The sequence below is a fragment of the Neofelis nebulosa genome, chromosome 16 (assembly GCF_028018385.1).
Source record: "Neofelis nebulosa isolate mNeoNeb1 chromosome 16, mNeoNeb1.pri, whole genome shotgun sequence".
Classification (NCBI taxonomy): domain Eukaryota; kingdom Metazoa; phylum Chordata; class Mammalia; order Carnivora; family Felidae; genus Neofelis; species Neofelis nebulosa.
In genome coordinates, this window is record NC_080797.1 from 20,915,832 (window position 1) to 20,932,808 (window position 16,977).

At 55.7% G+C, this 16,977-nt stretch overlaps 1 protein-coding gene across 4 annotated transcripts; it reads left to right on the top strand.

Moving 5' to 3' along the window:
• The first annotated feature begins 5,292 nt into the window (after window positions 1-5,292).
• CPSF4L (cleavage and polyadenylation specific factor 4 like) lies at window positions 5,293-12,956 on the top strand. Of its 4 annotated transcripts, XM_058704998.1 has the most exons (7): window positions 5,293-5,397; window positions 5,943-5,993; window positions 6,746-6,898; window positions 9,870-9,965; window positions 10,897-10,990; window positions 11,479-11,518; window positions 12,650-12,956. In XM_058704998.1, exons 1-7 carry the CDS (start codon window positions 5,295-5,297, stop codon window positions 12,926-12,928), a joined length of 816 nt encoding a protein of 271 aa, XP_058560981.1. In that variant the 5' UTR covers window positions 5,293-5,294; the 3' UTR covers window positions 12,929-12,956. The 4 variants fall into 4 exon arrangements, with proteins under 4 accessions (XP_058560981.1, XP_058560978.1, XP_058560979.1 ...); XM_058704995.1 differs by lacking the exon at window positions 6,746-6,898 and having other exon boundaries at window positions 10,894-10,990; XM_058704996.1 differs by lacking the exon at window positions 6,746-6,898 and having other exon boundaries at window positions 10,894-10,990; window positions 12,653-12,956.
• Window positions 12,957-16,977: the final 4,021 nt, after the last annotated feature.

Sequence of the window (16,977 nt, forward strand, 5' to 3'; positions counted from 1 at the left end):
AGGCGTCAGCAAGTCTGCATTTCTTCTGGAGGTACTAGGGGAGAATCTTGCCTCCTCACTTTTTACAGCTCCCGGAGACCTCCTGCCTTCCTTGGCTTATGGCCCTTCCTCCATTTTCAAAACCAGCAGAGTAACGTCTTCAAACCTCTCTCTCTCTTTCTCCTTTCCTGCCTCCCTCTGGCTCTCCTGCCTCCCACTTTTAAGTCCCCTTGTGATGACATTGGGCCCACCCAGACAATCCAGGGTAACCTCCCCCATCTCAAGATCCTTAACCACACCCACAAAGTCCCCTTTGCCACGTAAGGTAACTTATTCACAGGTTTCAGAGATTAGGACGTGGGCATCTTTGGGGGCCAGTATTCTGCTCACTAGAACAATGATAAAAACTGCACCTTGTTCGTTCTGTATCCTTCAGCATGAAGAGAAGTTCAACAATATTTTTGAGTGAGTGCAGAGTGAATGAACGAAAGACTAGCTCCCTAGAGGCTGGGTGGGGGCAGAACCATCGAGGGGACGCCAGAAGGGCTCTGGATAAGGAGGAAGAAACCAGAGTGTCGCCTGAGCTGGCCCCATCACGCCTCTTCTGCTAACTCATTTTTGCTGGCGGTCTGGGCCTGTGGCATCCCCCCCAGAGCTGCCGGTGACAGGGCATAGGAACCCCAGGAGGCTCCAAGCAGCCTCTGCTCCCCCTGGAAGGGCTCTGGGCACAGAAGCTGAGGAGAGGACGGCCTGCGGACCAAGATGCACGGAGGTGGCAACAGTGGGGGAGAAAAGCTATCAGGACCCCCTGAGCCCCACAATGTCCTGTCTCCTTGACTCCCAGACCCAAAGTGCGTGTCACATGACCTCTCAGTGGCCTCAGCACGCTCTCGAGCCTGAGAGGTCAGGCTCCTGCAGATGGAGCCTATGGTCTTTGGGAAGCTCATCTAAGTGCGACACCTACTGGTTCAGGCAGCCCTTCTCACCTCTCAGCCCTGGTTTCTTTGTCTGCAAAATGGGTACAAGCAACTTGAACAGTTGCAAGTCAGGACAGGAGGAGGCCCAGATGAGAAGTGTGGGTGGCTCATTAGTGCCATTACTGAGCCCGCGCCCCTGGGGGAGACGGATGCCTTTCCTAGAGTAGACTTCCTAGAACCACCGGACTCCCAGAGACCAAGCTCTTGGGCAAAGGCAGAGCAGGCCCATCCCAGCTGCTGGACCTCCCTGCCCTGCACTCCAAGTGGCTATTGTGAGGCCAACAGCTGTCCCCGCCAAGTGGCATCTCTGGGGCACAGAGCAGTGGAGAGGGCAGGGCACACTGGCTCGTTGTCCTTGGGGCTGAGCTGAACAGCAGCAGCTGTGGGTCACTGGGGGTTCCTCTGACCTCCACTCCATCCCAACACCATGGCTATCCAGCCACCGGGCCCGTCCCTGCTGGACTTAGAGCGGCCCCTCCAGCAGCGCCTGAACAGCATGGAGCCCCCTGTCTCCTAGGGGGGCCCCTGTCTCCTCCTTTATCAGGGGCCCTTAGGAACAGTAAGCTTGAGGAAGGTGGCACCTTGGGCCTGGGGGCAGGACACCGTTCCTCACTCCTTACGGCACATACTTTCTGGGAGGGACGGCTCCCACCCAGCTACTCCCTGATGTCAGGCACCCACATGCCCATATGTACTTCTCACACAGCACCCTGGGTATGGTCACGCCGTGGGTCCCATTTCACAGATGCAGAATCTGGGGTTCAGGGAGGTGATTAAATGGCTGGCCCACGATCACGGGCTAGGGCCCCGCAGAGCCCGGATTTGAACCCTGGCCTGCCCAATGCCACAGTCTATACCCGTGGCATGAACTCAGGGTGCCCAAGGCGGGAGGGAGGCAGATAGATGCACAGACACCAGGGAGGAGGGCCTGGCCACACTCAGCCCGGAAAAGCACTGGCTGAGATTGATCCAAGGCCAGGGGGGACGGGCTCGAGGACCTCCCCCAGTTCCTGACAAGAGAATTCTAGAGCTCCCTGCACGCCTGCTTTTCAGAACAGTGCATCTATAGAGGGAAAGGGGCAGGGTGATGCTGATTCAGGAAATCTGCAGCCGGAGTTAAGTGGGTGCCTCATAATGATGGTGATTAAAAATTAACACCACTGTTTGCAGAACGATTTGGGTGTCCACTTTGTAGCCATGAATTAATTAATCGATGAAAACACCAGTGCTGGGGACAGGCTCCGGGGCACAGAGGGAGAACTATGAGGTTCCAGAGGGGGCACCCGGCTCCCCACTCCGGCGCCTTCTCTAGCCTGGGGCTTGCTTTGTGTCTCTGCACAATGGGGTTGCTGGTGCACTTGGGGAGCCTTGACGTGGTAGTATACACGGGGGGGGGGGGGGCAGCCTCCTGGTTTGAGTGACAAGAGTGCAAAAGGCTTTAGGAGGTGGGAGACCCAGACCTGCCCCCAGTTGACTCCAATTAGCTGTGGGACCTCGGTAGTCACCTACTTCCCTGTGTGTCTATTTGCTCATCTGTAAAAGGGGTGAGGTCTCCTGCAGCTGAATTTCCGAGCGGGCGGATGAATTAGTTTGCTGGGGCCACCATAACAAATTATCACAGAGGCGATGGCTTAAGACAACAGACATGTCCTCCCATCGCAGAGGCCACAGGTCCGAGAGGGCGGTGCAGGCAGGGCGGGCTCCTTGGGGAGAACCGTTGCCGCCTCCGTTGGGGTCTCTGGGGGTTGCCGGCCACCCTGGGTGCTCCCCGGCAGCCGCCAGAATCCCGTCTCCTCCTCCGTCTTCATAGGGCTCCTCTGCGTCTCTTCCGTCGCTGCGTGTCCCAAACTCTCCTCTTGTCAGGCCCCCAGCCGTGGAGTTTAGGGCCCACACGAATTCCAGGAGGACCTCACTGAGATCCTTAGTTACATGTGCAAAGATCCAATTTCCAAATCAGGTCACATTCACAGGTACCAGGGGTTAGGACTGGGTCTCCCTCTTTGGGGGAGACCATTCAACCCACCCTAGAAGGCATTTGGGGTAAGCAAAGGCTGCGAATGCCAGCTGCTGTCATTCTGAGGCCAAATCAGTGACTGTGCTCTGGGAGTGGGGAAGTCATCTAGGCAGCATCCTGGGCACGCCCTCGGCCTGGCCGGGCACTCAGAGGTGCGACCGGGAGTCCGGGTCGTGGGCGGGGCCTTGACCGAAAGAGGAGGGGCCGCTGGGGTGGATGGAGGGAGGAGTCTGCACGGGGGTGGGCGGGGCGGGGGGGCCTCCTCCAAGCTCGGCTCTTGCCAATGAACCCTTTCCGGCCACCACAGTGCAGGGAAGCATCCCTGGAGATATTTCCAGGCTCTAATTATTATTTTTATCATCCCTTAAATAGCTGCCTGTCCTCTCCTCCTCCATCTACTCTCCAGGGTGCCTACCCCTTCCGGGACGCTCCGCTGGCTTCATGATAGAAAACTAAGCTCTAAGAGACACTCGAGTTTCAAATGCCAATCTTGTCACCCCCACCCCTCTAACAGGAGGACTAACTAAACCCTGACCAACCCCCTCCCCACCACCATGTTGCTTCATTCTCTATGCCCTCATATGGCTGGCCTCCCTTCTGGAACATGCCCATCGCTACCAGACGCTCTTCGGCCGCCCCTCCCTGCCCGTGCTTAGCGCCCCCCCCTTACCGTTCAAACCCCTGTTAACCTCCCCCTGTTAGCCATTATCGTCCCCTGGGACCAGCGTGTACCTCCCCACTTGGCTGGGCTGTCCCTGGGGGCAGGAACGCAGCACTCTGTTTTGGGGCCCCAGTCCCTTGTACGTAGATGCTCTGTGGATGTTTATGGAAAGAAACCATCGAGAGATCAGGATTTGAATTCCGTGTCACCATCTTCCCAGCTGTGTGCCCTGGGCCTCGCTGAGTCGTGATGTCCTCATTTGCCTGCCTGCCTGCCCTGCCGGGTTGGTGTGTTGACAGATTAATGTGTTCTCGGGACTACTAATCAATGCACGGGAATAGGGTTCCTGCCCCAGGGGCGCCCCTGTGCCCCAGCCTCCCACAGGCCTCGGCTCGGCCCCCTGCCTCCCTGGGAATGAAGTCAGAGGGAGGCCCGGGCTTTTGGAAACTCTTGGATCCCTTCCCCGCCCCTCCCAGCCCCGCCTCAGCTCCAGGTGTCTCTCTCCCCAGCTATTTTCTTTTCTGATCCCGAGTTCAAAAGAACACCACCAAATCGAGGAGGAGCGCGGCGACAGCCACGGGAAAACAAAAGCCAGCAAGCAGGCTCCTTCTTGCAGGCCCGCTCGGGCCTGCAGGGCGCTGCCCACCTCTCCCCGCTCGCTCGGTCCAGGAAGGCCCGGGCGTCGGGGTTCTGCGGGCTCCAGTGCGACTCTGAAAACACCAGCTCCAGTTGGAGGGAAGGCCAGTTCAGGGCCAGGGCGTGGGGGGAGGGGGGAGCCTGCCCTAGTTAGAGCCCTAAAATGCTCCTTTGAAAGCACTTTCAGATGTCCCCAGCCCTGGGGGCAGGGGTGGTGTAATAATAATAAAACAACATTTGCATAGAGATTTCGTTTACAAAGCACTTTCTCAGGGGTGGGAGGCGCTGGGGTGGCCTGTGGAATCCTGGCTGGGAGGCCTCTGGTTGGTTCCACCCCCAGCCGAGCTCGCGATTGTGTGCGCGTAAACAAAGCGCTATTCATCCAACTATTTCCGATTCCTCTGGATTTCGTTCCTTTTTCCCTCTCCCATGAAGAGCACGCTCAGGGCTTGTCACTCAGGCCAGAAAAGGGATGTCAGGAGTCCCAGAGGGAGGGGTCGGCTGGGGCCCGATTGGAGGGAAGCGGGGGAGGCGGGGGCGGGGGGGGGGAGGGGGCTCCCTCCCTCTGCACCCCTGCCCCGCCCACCCCCTCACCCTTTGGCCCCCAAGCTCCTGGGAATCAGAACAGCCTCGCTGTGGTCGGTTTGTGCAACTCTGCTCAAGGCTAACCTGTGGCTTTGTCTTCATGTTGAAAGACTGAGCACAGGTTTGGTAATGTCTGCGCATACGCCGTGCGTGCGTACGTGCGGCTTTGCTAATTCTTCCCCAGCGGCGCGCATGGTGAGCGGGGTGCTAGGTACACCGCGCGAGGGCGCGGGGGCCCCGGGGCGTCTGCACCGGCTCCAGGTGGGAGTAAGAAGACAGCTGTGCCTGGAGAGCAGCCCAGCTGTCACCTGGCCACCGGCATCCGGGGATGAGGGGGGCAGCACCAGACCCTGCCCCCTTAAGGGCCTCTGATGAGCTATATAGGGTGCGCCTGCAGGGGCTTGAGCAGGTTTGGGCGGCCCGGCCCGGCAGGAGAGGGAAGATGCAAGAGGTCATTGCTGGGCTAGAGCAGTTCACCTTCACCTTCGAGAAGGATGTAGAGATGCAGAAGGGCACTGGACTCCTGCCTTTCCAGGGCATGGACAGTGAGTGAGGACAGGGTGTCAGCCGTCCCCCTGGGGGACCTCGCGCCGTTCTCTGGGCTTCTCCGCTCAGCCCCTTCACTGCGGCCCACCAGGGGGACCGAGTTGGGGACTGGGGCCTGCCACCCGTGATTCTCAGCTCAGCACCCCCCTTCTCAGGGGCCGAGGGCTCCCCTCTTACATACTCTCCAGGATTCCAGGAGAATGGAGCTGACTTCCAGGCAGCCCATTTTCCAGACGGGGAAAGCGGAGAGATACAGAAAGGGAATGGTGAGAAGCCAGGAAGGTCCACGTTGGCCTCCTGAGTTGCCTTGGGCCCCTCCATCACCTGTGTTTCAGAGTTGGGGGCTTAGGTGTTGAGGTCTTGAGGCTGGTTCTGGAGGCCAGCATCCAAAGAGCCAGGCCCTAGCCCCAGGCCCAAGCTTTGGGGAGGTTCGGGGTGGCGGGGGTGGGTGGGGGTGGGTAGGGACTTCCTGAGGAGGAAAAACCCCCTGGCAGGTGCAGCCTCTGGTGAAGCTACCTTCTCTCTTTCCTTCTTCCCCTCCTAGAGTCGGGCTCAGCTGTGTGCAACTTTTTCGCTAAAGGGCTCTGTGAGAAAGGTGGGTCAGCAGGGGAACCGGGGCGTGGGGGGCTGGGGCCGTCTACACATCTACGCCCTCTTGCAAAGAAATCCAAGTGCCCTGGTGGAAGGTCACACCCAAGCAAGTCACTGGCCGGGTGAGGGTGGGACTATTTACAAAGAACCCCTTCCCAGCAACCCTCACATTCTAGCAGAGGGGTGGCCAAGCATGAGGCAGGTCCTGTTTAGGAACTTGGGAACTGGGGCACCCTTCCTGCTGGTGGCAGTACCCCCGTAAGAGGGTAACGGAGTCACACGGGACATTTCTACTTCCTTCTAAGTTGTTAGTTACACAGCCGGCTCTTAGGTCAGCACATTAGGTCTGCGGGGTCAGGAAACACAACCTTTGAGGGGGGTTTCTGAGACCTGGTTTTAACAGGCCCTGAACAAGCACTGTGTGCCAGGGGCCGTGCTGGGTGGGGGCCCCGGGCTGGAGCCACGGCTCTGCTCTCTGGTAGGAGCCCCACCCTGAGCCTGGAGGAGAGGGGGGCTGTGAGGCTGCTGGGAGCTGTCCTGACCCCCTGGGGCTTCCCGGGGTTTGAGAAGCACGAGGGCAGGCCAGGCAGAGAGGAAACTTCGGGCGAAGGTGTGGCAGTGCTAAGACGACAGCCCGTCCTCTGTGTGGCCTCCACCAGGGGTCAGGTGACGGGATGGGTGCGGGGCACGCTCCTCGGGAATCCCAGGCAAGCAGGGGGTGGGGGTGCTCCCAGCTGGCTGCTCTGCTGTTCCCAGGGAAGCTCTGTCCTCTCCGGCACAACCGAGGGGAGAAGATGGTGGTGTGTAAGCACTGGCTGCGGGGACTGTGTAAGAAGGGCGACCAGTGCAATTTCTTGCACCAGTACGATGTCACCAGGATGCCCGAGTGCTACTTCTACTCCAAGTTCGGTAACGCCCCTTCCTGGCTCCAGCCCTTACCTAGGGGGGTTGGCAGTGGGGACTGGGGAGACAGGAAGACGTGTGACAGGGAAGCCCAGAGGAGACTGTGTATGTCTCCGGTGGCCGACCGGGCCTCTCTGAGCCCCAGGCACCTGCTTTTCCAGCCCCCTAGGAACAGTGGAACTGTACTCTGGGATCCCTGTTTCACTGGCCCACAGGCTCGGCACACGCGAGTAACCCCCACCCCCACCCCCACCCCCACGGGAAGGGTGGGGTGAGGCTGGACTCAAAGGCTGAATTGTTTCCCTTTGCAGTCCTGGCTAATCACATACCCGGACTGACTGTCCGGAAATAAGCCTGGAATGGGCCGCGTCTCTGTCCCCGGGGTGGGTCCGGGCCAGCATTTCCCAAACAGCAGGATTTGAAAGCCACTTTCACGATGCTTGCCAAACACAGAAAGCACCTGCGCCATTGACCTGTGTCACTGTCGATTCTTTCGACTGTCTTGTTTTACGGAGTGTTATTATAGAAGAAAACTTTGCACTGCTTCCGTAAGCGGAAAACTAGCATCTCTTATTGGCAATGCAGGGTCACTGTAAACATACAGTCATGAGGTTCAGAAGCACAGCCTCTAAAATTATCTTGTGTGGTCGGGTTGGGACCAGTGTCCTCCTTCTCTCTGGCTTTCAGACCTCCTTTTGTCGTGCACAGGGCTGCCCGGGGCAGGAGGCCACAACCACTTGCCACCTCATTTAAGATTGAATCGGCAAGTGTGCCTCAGATCTTGTAAAATATCTTCCCAGTGAAATTCTACAGCTCAGTGCTTTCCAGAGCTGGAAGGAGCCTTAAGGATTATCTAGTCCAGTGCTTTTCAAACTGTGTTCCAAAAGAGTGACCTGGAGGGACAGAGAGCTGCCACAGTCTTCAGGGATGTCTCTGACTGGGGCAGCTTTGGGGTAAGCTGCCCTTAGTGCCAGTGGCGGGGGGGGGGGGCAGTGGGGGAGGTCCCGGCTATTTGGGAAGAAGGCGAAGCATCCCCAAAGAGCTCCTCCCAGGCCAAAATTCTGTGTCCTGCCTGCTGGGAGTTGAGGTCCCGTGGCCTGCATGTGTTCTTGGAAGGGAAGCACAGAGTTTACCTGAAGCCCAGCTTCCCTTGGTCAGCACCTAAACCTCTTTCATTTAAAAATGCCACTTACCATTAAGAAAAAAAAATTTATAACATTTATTTATTTTTGCTAGAAGGTGACAGAGCACCAGTGGGGGAGAGGCATAAAGGGGGGGGGCACAGAATCCGAAGCAGGCTCCAGGCTCTGAGCTGTCAACACAGAGCCTGATGTGGGGCTCGAACTCACGGAAACTGAGATCATGACCTGAGTGGAAGTCAGACGCTTAACCGACTGAGCCCCCCCGGGCGCCCCAAAGTAATTATCGCTCTTATTGGAAGTAAACTGTTTTATGTAGAACATTATGTTGGGAGGTGTTGGAGTGGGAAGGGGCAGCTGAGGGGGCCCAGGGTCTTGGGCCCTGCAGCTGGCTGCGCTCTTCTAACAGCTACCTGGGGGACTCCGAAAAGGCTGACTGGAGGGTGAGGTGCGGGTGCCACCTGCTGTCCGCCAGAGGAATGCAGCAAGGTGCATCCCGGCCAGGACAGAAAGGCAGCATTGCACGGGCAGGTGACTTCCCGCCGCTGCCTCCTAGATCAAATGCTTGCCAGCCCTAGGGGAGGGATGTCACTTCCATTCCTCAAAAGGCGGGAGCCCAGAGGCTGCACTCTGCCCTGGGCTGCACACGGCAGTTCCCCTCTCTGAGCACTGCTGTCCTCGTTTGTGAGACGGGAAGGCCAGGAGGGAGGGAACGGTGATTTCAAACTGTTCTTAGGCATCAGCGGTGAAACTTGCTTTGCAGAAGGGCGACCTTTAAGTAGATCTCTGGAGAAGTTTGAAAACCAATGGGGCGAACACCATCAAGTCCTTTTGGCTCTGAGAAGCACGGAGTTGTAGACTTTTTTTTTTTTTTTTTAACGTTTATTTATTATCGAGAGACAGACACAGAGCGTGAGCAGGGGAGGGGCAGAGAGGGGAGGAGACACAGAATCCAAAGCAGGCTCCAGGCTCCGAGCCGGCAGCACAGAGCCCGACACGGGGCTCAAACCCACAGACTATGAGATCATGACCTGAGCCGAAGTCAGTCGCCCAACCGACTGAGCCACCCGGGCACACCCGTGAGTTGTAGGCTTTTAAGGAGGATGGGATTGGAAGCATCCACCAAGTCTCTACTCACATGAGGTGAAAGATGAACTGATTCCTCCCCACGCTCCTTCAGAGCCCTGGGCTCCTGCAAGAAATCTAAGAGTGTCCTTACAACAATTCTCCAGTGGTCTGTCCCACGAGGCTGGCTCCTTCTAGAGGACCCGAGTCTTGGACTATTACCCACAGCTTACAGCACAGGCATCGTGCAACCACAGGGGTCCCTGTGTAGCATGTAGCATCAGACCACCGCCAGCTTTGGAGCTGGTCTTGTTGGCCTGTCCGCCAGAAAGGACTGTACCCTGGTTCTAGAAGCACCGTAGGTCTCCGTTGCAGAGACGAAGCACAGAGGGCCTTGATTGAAACGCATCCACACTGTGTCCTCTTGGATCTTTAGGGGCTCGCTCTGGCTCTCCTCTCCCCGCCGCTTCTTCGTTCCTTCCTCTCTGGTGGCCTCCAGATGCCTTCCGTTCCAGTCCCTCCCTCTGGATATCTGGCCCTGCCTCTGCTCTTCCAGATGTGTTTATTCTTACCCAAGTCCTACTTAGCAAGTAGTATTGGGATCCATTCTTCTTAGATTGCAAGAAGGATTAGAAAATCCTTGCTGTCTTCTAAAAGCTGCTGCTGATGGAAGGAAGGCAAGTGGAGGCTAGGCAAGGCGGTCAGTCCACTTTGGGGAGGGTGGAAATGAGCGTTAAGATGAGCCCGTTTTTAAAGAATGCTGGACTTTTCAGGTGATTGCAACAACAAGGAATGTCCCTTTCTCCACGTGAAGCCAGCTTTCAAGACCCGGGACTGTCCTTGGTATGACCAAGGTTTCTGCAAGGATGGTGAGGGCCCGATGGAAAGGGAGCACTAGGTGGTCACGATGTGGGGGGTGTCCCCAGCAGGGGAAGGATGCATATTCCTGATAAGGCCCCGTGGGGTGTGCCCCTGGGTTAAAATCCCAACAGAAGACCTTTCCATAGTTCTCCCCCAGGCTCGCCCTGATGGAAAAGAACCCTCTGTGTATTGTAACATTCAGCCTGGCATGGCTTCTCCCAGCAGGCTTACTTGGGTTCAGATCCCGGTGACTTCAGAATGTATCAGCTGCGTGACCTTGAACGAATTGCTGAATGCAGTTCCTCACTTATCGAAAGGGGAAACAGCTCCTTCATAGGGTTATTGAGCTGGCAGACATAGGACCTCACAGGAAGCCCCTGGCATCGGGTCTGGTCCAGGGGAGACCGACCACATGCATTCTCTTGTCTATTTCTTTTACCCACCTGGGGGGGTGCTGTCACCTAAGCGTGCTCCACCTGCCCCATTAAGAGGCAGGGTCCCCCCATTGGAGTCCCTGTGCTCTGAGTACTGCGCCCTTTACTTTCATTGGTGTTCAGGTGCACTGTTCTGAGTCCTCGGCAGTGTTCCTTTGGGGGCATTTTAGGGGAGGATTAGTAAGCTGTGGTGGGGTTAGCCTTTCCTCAGCTGTAGCTTCTGGAGCTAAGTAAAGGTGACAAATGACAGTCTACAACTACGTAAATCCTCCAAGATGCAGTGTGTCAGGGATGCCTCCGACCCCACTGCTCAGCACTGGCCAGCTGGCACCCACCCCAGCACATTCTGAGGTGGCCATTCCCCTCTCAGTCACGTGGCTAGGAAGCAGGTGCTTTGGGCAGGAAAGGACAAGGTTTATATACCCTGTTAAGTGGAGAGCTATGACTGCCATACCCTCCCGGTGAGATTTGTCATGTGTGTTTCTGGCTGTTCTCTGCCCAGCAGGTCCCCTGTGCAAACACCGCCATGTCCGTAAGATAATGTGCGCTAACTACTTCGTGGGCTTCTGCCCCGAGGGACCCAGGTGCCAATTTGCACAGTAAGTATGACACCTGGATTAGCAACTCTGGTTCGGTGCCTGCTTTCTGGCTTCTGGATCTAGATCCTTCTATACCTTCATTGGTCCAAGGTGGAAAATGAAGTGTCTGGTGAGCATGCCCCCCCTCCCCCCTGCAGTGATTTCCTTGCTAGCTCACCCTGCATTGCCTCCCCCCGCCCCCCCCCCCCCCCCCCAGGTGCTGTACCAAACTCTAACCCAGGCTGTTCATGTGTATTTGTGCAGGGCTGACAGGCATGTAGCTCTTCCCAAACTGTTCTAGAAATGAGCAGAAACACTTAAAACCCACCCCCAACCCTCTGCAGTTCTCCATCATCCCCCGGCTGGGGCATGGGCTCCTTCCCCAGGGGGCTCAGAAACCGGAAATCTGCAGTAGGCTGGTGAGGAGCACGCTAATGAGCAGGTGATGGAGGGCTGGAGCCAGGCTGTAACTGTCTCTCTCTCTCTCTCTCTCTCTGTACTTCCCTCAGTCCCAAGATGAATCTTTTATTCAACCCGAGTTTCACGAAGGTGAGTGTGCAGGCAGGGAGGGGGCAGGGGTGTTTCGTTCCCTTTACCGCACGCGCTCCCTGGAGAGCACTTACTCTGGCACCGCACTACACCCAGCTGCCCTCACCCTCGCACGATCCGCTCCAAGTACCCGTCCCGGGAGAGGCACCCGCCACGGCCCAGACCCCCTCCCACCTCTGCAGCCTCTGCAGCAGGCAGCGGCCCTGCTCAGCTCATCGGCCCTCGAATTCTCCTTAGTGGGCAGCATGTGTGTGTAAATAATCAGTGGGGTTCCAACTCACGACCCTGAGATCAAGAGTCGCACGTTCCTCCAACTTAGGACAGCCAGGCGCCCGACGTGTGTGGTTTTTTGATAAAGACCAAGGGGCCCAGCTCCGGGCTTGCATCGGGGCCATCCTGGTTGTGCCCGGTCCCTGCGGGAACACATACTCTTCCCACTGCTACCAAGCACTGACGAGCACCCGCATCAGGGGTCAGCAAACTACAGCCTGGGGGCCAGATCGGGCCACTGCCTATTTTTGTACAGCCCGGCACTTGCAGTGGGTTTTTTTTTTTTTTAAAGATCGTAGGGGAAAGAAACCAGAATATATTGTAACACGTGAAAATGAAAATGTCAGTGCTCGTAGTTTTATTGGAACCGGGCCACGCTCACGTACGCGTCATCTACAGCCGGTCTCGTGCTTAGGAGGGGCTGCGCCGGAGCCCAGACGGCCTGCAAGGCCGGAAATCTTTCCTCTCTGGTCTCCTACAGAAAGTCTTTGCTGACCCCTGGTCCGGAAGACTGAAAGTCGGACGGCCAGTTAAATCTGAAGGAGGTCAAAATAGGCATGGGAACGGGGGGCGGGCGCTTAGCCGCTGTCAATCAGTGGCCCCACATCCGGTCCCTCAGCCAGAGGGAAGGCCGGCGCCGGCTCGGAAGGGCGCCCTCTGCCGCTTCCAGGGGGGAAGCCTCCTCAATGACTGTGGGCGATCCACAAGCCCAAGTCTAAGGCTCGTCCGGAGCCACGCGGTCGGCAATTAACGCCGCAGTAAAGCACCTTGAAACCTGTTTTGCATGTACACGCCTGGCCGGAGCCCCTGCCCTCAGTGCAAAGTCGCCACGTCTGCAGTGTTTTCTCCTGACTTTATCAGCAGCTTGTCAACTGGCCACGGGGTTCAGCCCCTCCTGCTCGTGCCCAGGAGCCTCGCAGGCCCCCTTCCCCGCCGGAGGGACCGCTTCTCCCCGCTCAGAGGCCCCAGCAGCACCTGGTCTCCTACCACCTGGGACTCAGGGCGCCGGAGCCCGGCCCGTGCTACAGGGTGAGTAGCTGCGGTGCGACTCCCTTCGGGTCAGGTAAGACCACCACACTGGGGTCTACGGGTGTGAATGAGGGCAGTGAGCGGGCACTGGTAACCCCAATGTTACCCTAAGTCTCCACGACCTCATCTGACTTACCTCTCTGGCCAGACAAGACTTTCTTTAAAAGCTACTAAGTTAGCTTTCATCACCTTCTTTGCTGCGTTACCAGTTCTGAGTTGATCTATAATGTCCTCAAGATTTAGGGGGCAGGATTTCCTAAGGGAATGTAGCACTTTGGTTTCCTTTTTTCCCCCCTGGTTTATCAAGAAGAAAAACATCATACATACCTTCACGAGACAAACTCTACGCTGTTCTGTGCTCTTTTTATTTTAGAGATTTTATTTGTAAGTAATCTCTACACCCAATGTGAAGCTCCAACTCCCCACCCTGCGATCAGGAGTCCCACGTTCCACCAACTGAGCCAGCCAGGCGCCCTGACTGTCCTGTGCTTCTGGCCGCTCTACACTGGAAGAGCAACCTCCACCGGGAGAGGCCAGGGAACGGGGCCCTTGCCTTTCTCATACGTTTGATTTTGGGGGGCCTCTGAACATCCTGAGCCCTGTTCTCTGGGATAGTGATAATAGCTTGAATCTCAAGGTCTCTCAGGCCTGAAACGGAGCTTCATTTAAGATAAAATCCATCAAGGGTACCTGGGTGGCTCCGTCGGTTAAGCGTCCGACGCTTGGTTTCGGCTCGGGTGGGGATCTCCCGGCTTCATGGGTTCAAGCCCTGTCAGCCGTGCTGAGTGCGGAGTCTGCTTGGGGAGTCTCTCTGCCCCTCCCCCACTTGTGCTGTCTTGGTTTCTCAAAATAAAGTTATGAAAAAAAAAAGCTAGTTAGGCAGCTAACTAGCTTTTATGGTTCCTTAGACAGGTTAAGATGTTTCTACTGAGATTTGAATTTATGAAAAGTTACACCCTTAATCTTTTTCTTTTAGTGTCGAAAACCGGGCCATTATGCCAGCAAATGTAGTAAGACTCCAACAGGTAGGAGTTATCAAAAAATAACCCCTGGTCTGTGGGGTAACTGAAGACCTTCTAGTGAAGACACCCAGGGGCCACGCTGTGGGGGTCCTCTCTGTTCCCAGTGAACCCTACTGTCCGCCTCAACAGGGTAGGAGATGCGGGAATAGCGTGCTGCATTCGGGCTTATTTCCTCTCATTCTGTCCGTGAACGAGCTGCTAGAAACACAACAGGACTGGAGGCACGCAACCTGTGGCAGGACGAGTTAGCCATAAAACGGGGGAGCAGAATGTACCTAAACCCCGAACCCAAGCTAGTGGGAACAGCCGTCTGCGCGGCTCCTGCACCCGCTACAAGACCAGCCTGGGCTGCACGGGGCAGTTCCCGTGCACGTGGCCTCACTGCTGCTGCAAACTGGTGATTAAACTCAATGGTTTCCTTTGGCATGACAGCTGCTTCCCTGTTACGGCTTACTTAAATTTAAGGCTAGACCCTGTGCACGCCTGATGTGAGGAATTATGGGGAGGGAGACGGTACACACCAGTCTTACCTGGGGGGGTAGGGGCGTGACCTGGACCATTTAATGCCATTCTGTTTACGCGGATGCGAGAGTCAAGTGAGTCTGACCCACTGGGAGAGGAGCGGGGAGGTTAAAGCAGAGACTTTTGGAGAAATGGAGAAAACAGTAGAAGGTGTGAGTAGGACGCACCCCCCCCACCCCCACCCCCACCAGCCTGTGGCAGATGGAGACAGCCACCCGGCCGCCTGGAGCTAGAAGGTAAGGGGACAGGGTGATCGAAGAACGAGGCCCGCAGGTTCTGGGGGTCTGCACGGCAGCCCTGCGTGGGCTGCTGAGACAAATACCACACAGCCGTGTAGGCAAACTACTCAGCCTCGAGCCTCAGTCTCCTCAGTGTGACAAATAAGCGTAACGGCGCCAGCCTCCCAGGGTGGTCCTAAGGATGGGATGAGAGAATGCAGGTAAAGAACTCTGCACAGCACTTGGCTTTGACAGAGCAGGCCCCGGAGGGTAGCCATGTTTTAGCGGGGATCGTGGCGGGCTTGTTCTCGCTTGGTTCACATTTAGAATCTGAAGTAGCATGAGGCCACAGGGGGTTCAGAAGAGCCGTTAGAATTTAATTCCTACCACACGTGGGCCCTTGCTGGAATTTACCGACGCAGGGCCTCTAATCCCACCAAGGCTCTGCAAAGTAGGTATAACTGTCCGCGCTTTACAGTCCAGATCTCCAAAGAGGCTCCAGGAAGTCAGACAACTCGCCCCAGGCCACAGCCACCCATCTCAAAGGTGAGGGTCTGGAAGAGGCAAATAACCAGGTGAGAGGAAAATTTTAAAACTACTGTTATGAAGAGTGGTGGAGGAACACAGGGAGCAGGGGAATTAGGATAATCTGCAAATCAGGGTAAAGGACTAAGAACAGCGGCAGCGAGGTTTCCTGGAACAAGTAAAACACCGTTGCTAATACACAAATGATTATGTTTAATAACTAAATACTCTGGTATGTATTAGAAGAAAGTACTTTCCCCAGTAAACTCCGTATTTCAGATACAGTCACTCAGGCTTCAATCCCAGGAGCTAAGACCAGGGATAACCCACCCCACACAGACCACGTGGGCACAGCCATGGCCTTTGGGCCTGCCCGGAAGTATTTCCAACCTTCTGGAACGGGACCCTCCCCTGAAGTCTTCTCAAAGGTGGATACGGATCGCTCGTATGGATTCTCTGCACGCTGCTGAAGATTCGTTTGGGAATTCGTGCCACTGCCTTGGAAGCAGAACCTAACCAACACTGTTGCTCACCTGGGGGGGTGGGGGGCTCATCTAGAGGGGCTCCTGCCTGTGCTGTGGGGGGTACGAGGCATCATTTTGGGAGACGACATCAAGGAGGCCGTTTAACACGGAACATCAGGTTAGGAGCATCCCCGGCTTCTTTTTCTCGGCTTTGTGATGAGCAGTTACTCCTGACTCAATGCCTGCAGGTAATAGGGCCTCACTCCTCTACGATCCCAGGTTTGAAAAGAATCTCTCCTCTTTCTGGGTGGAGCCCTGCATCTGCCAGGTCACAGACAGGATTAGGATTGGCTGCACAAATGAACTGATCTTGCAGGGCTATTTGCAGATTTGAGCACTAAATGTAGCCTCACGAGCCAAGTTTACATTGCTACTGTAAGCGGAAACTGCTCCTTTGATAAGCACTTTGTCTGGACCGGAATCTAGGACAAGAATCAACGGCTCTCTGCTGACCTCAACAACTCAGACTGTTTGGAACATTATGAGGAAATCGTTAAAAGACCTGATGAGAGGTCTTCAAGCACCCTCTCACCCCACGTGGCAGAAATGCGAGTGGCCAGAAACCAAGGAACTCCAGCATCTGGAGAAACTAACGGCTTCTTCAAAGTCTCCCGGACCATTTAAGAATCCACGCTCAGTACTGGGGAGCCTGGGTGGCTGGTTAAGTATCCGACTTCGGCTCAGGTCATGATGTCACAGTTTGTGAGTTCGAGCGCCGCGGTGGGCTCTGTGCTCATGGCTCAGGGCCTGGAACTTGCTTCAGATTCTGTAGCTCCCTCTCTCTGCCCCTCCCCCGCTCGCACTCTCTCTCAAAAATAAACATTAAAAAAAAAAAAAAAAAAGAGGAATCCATGCTCAGTATCAAATTCAGAGGCATCAGTTAAGCCCTCTTCTTTCCTACGCATGGGTCAGGATTCTTTTGGCCACAAAGCCCTTTCAAAAGGAAAGATCTTGTTTTTGGAATTCCAATGAAGTCCTCAGTAATACAAATGCTCTTCTCAACCCTGAATTTTTTCCTTTTGGGGAATTCTAGTGTACCTTTTCCCCAACCAGGAGAATCTGATGCGGGATTAAATTACTCCCACTGGGGATAATTAGAAGGGGAGAGAGACGGGACTGGGAAGAGAAAAGGCAGATAAAGCAGAAGATAGAGCCAGAATTCAAGTTTTGAGAAGAGAGAAAGAAGAGATGTACAAATAAATAAATGCTGGCCTCGGAACAGCACACTGCTTTTTCTGTAGTTTTGAAAGAGCTGGGATAAAAGAGACTAACCTCCTGTATTTGGCATGAGAACATCCCAAGCAAAGCTAAAATATACGTGTGTGTGTGTGTATAAAACAAACAAGTAG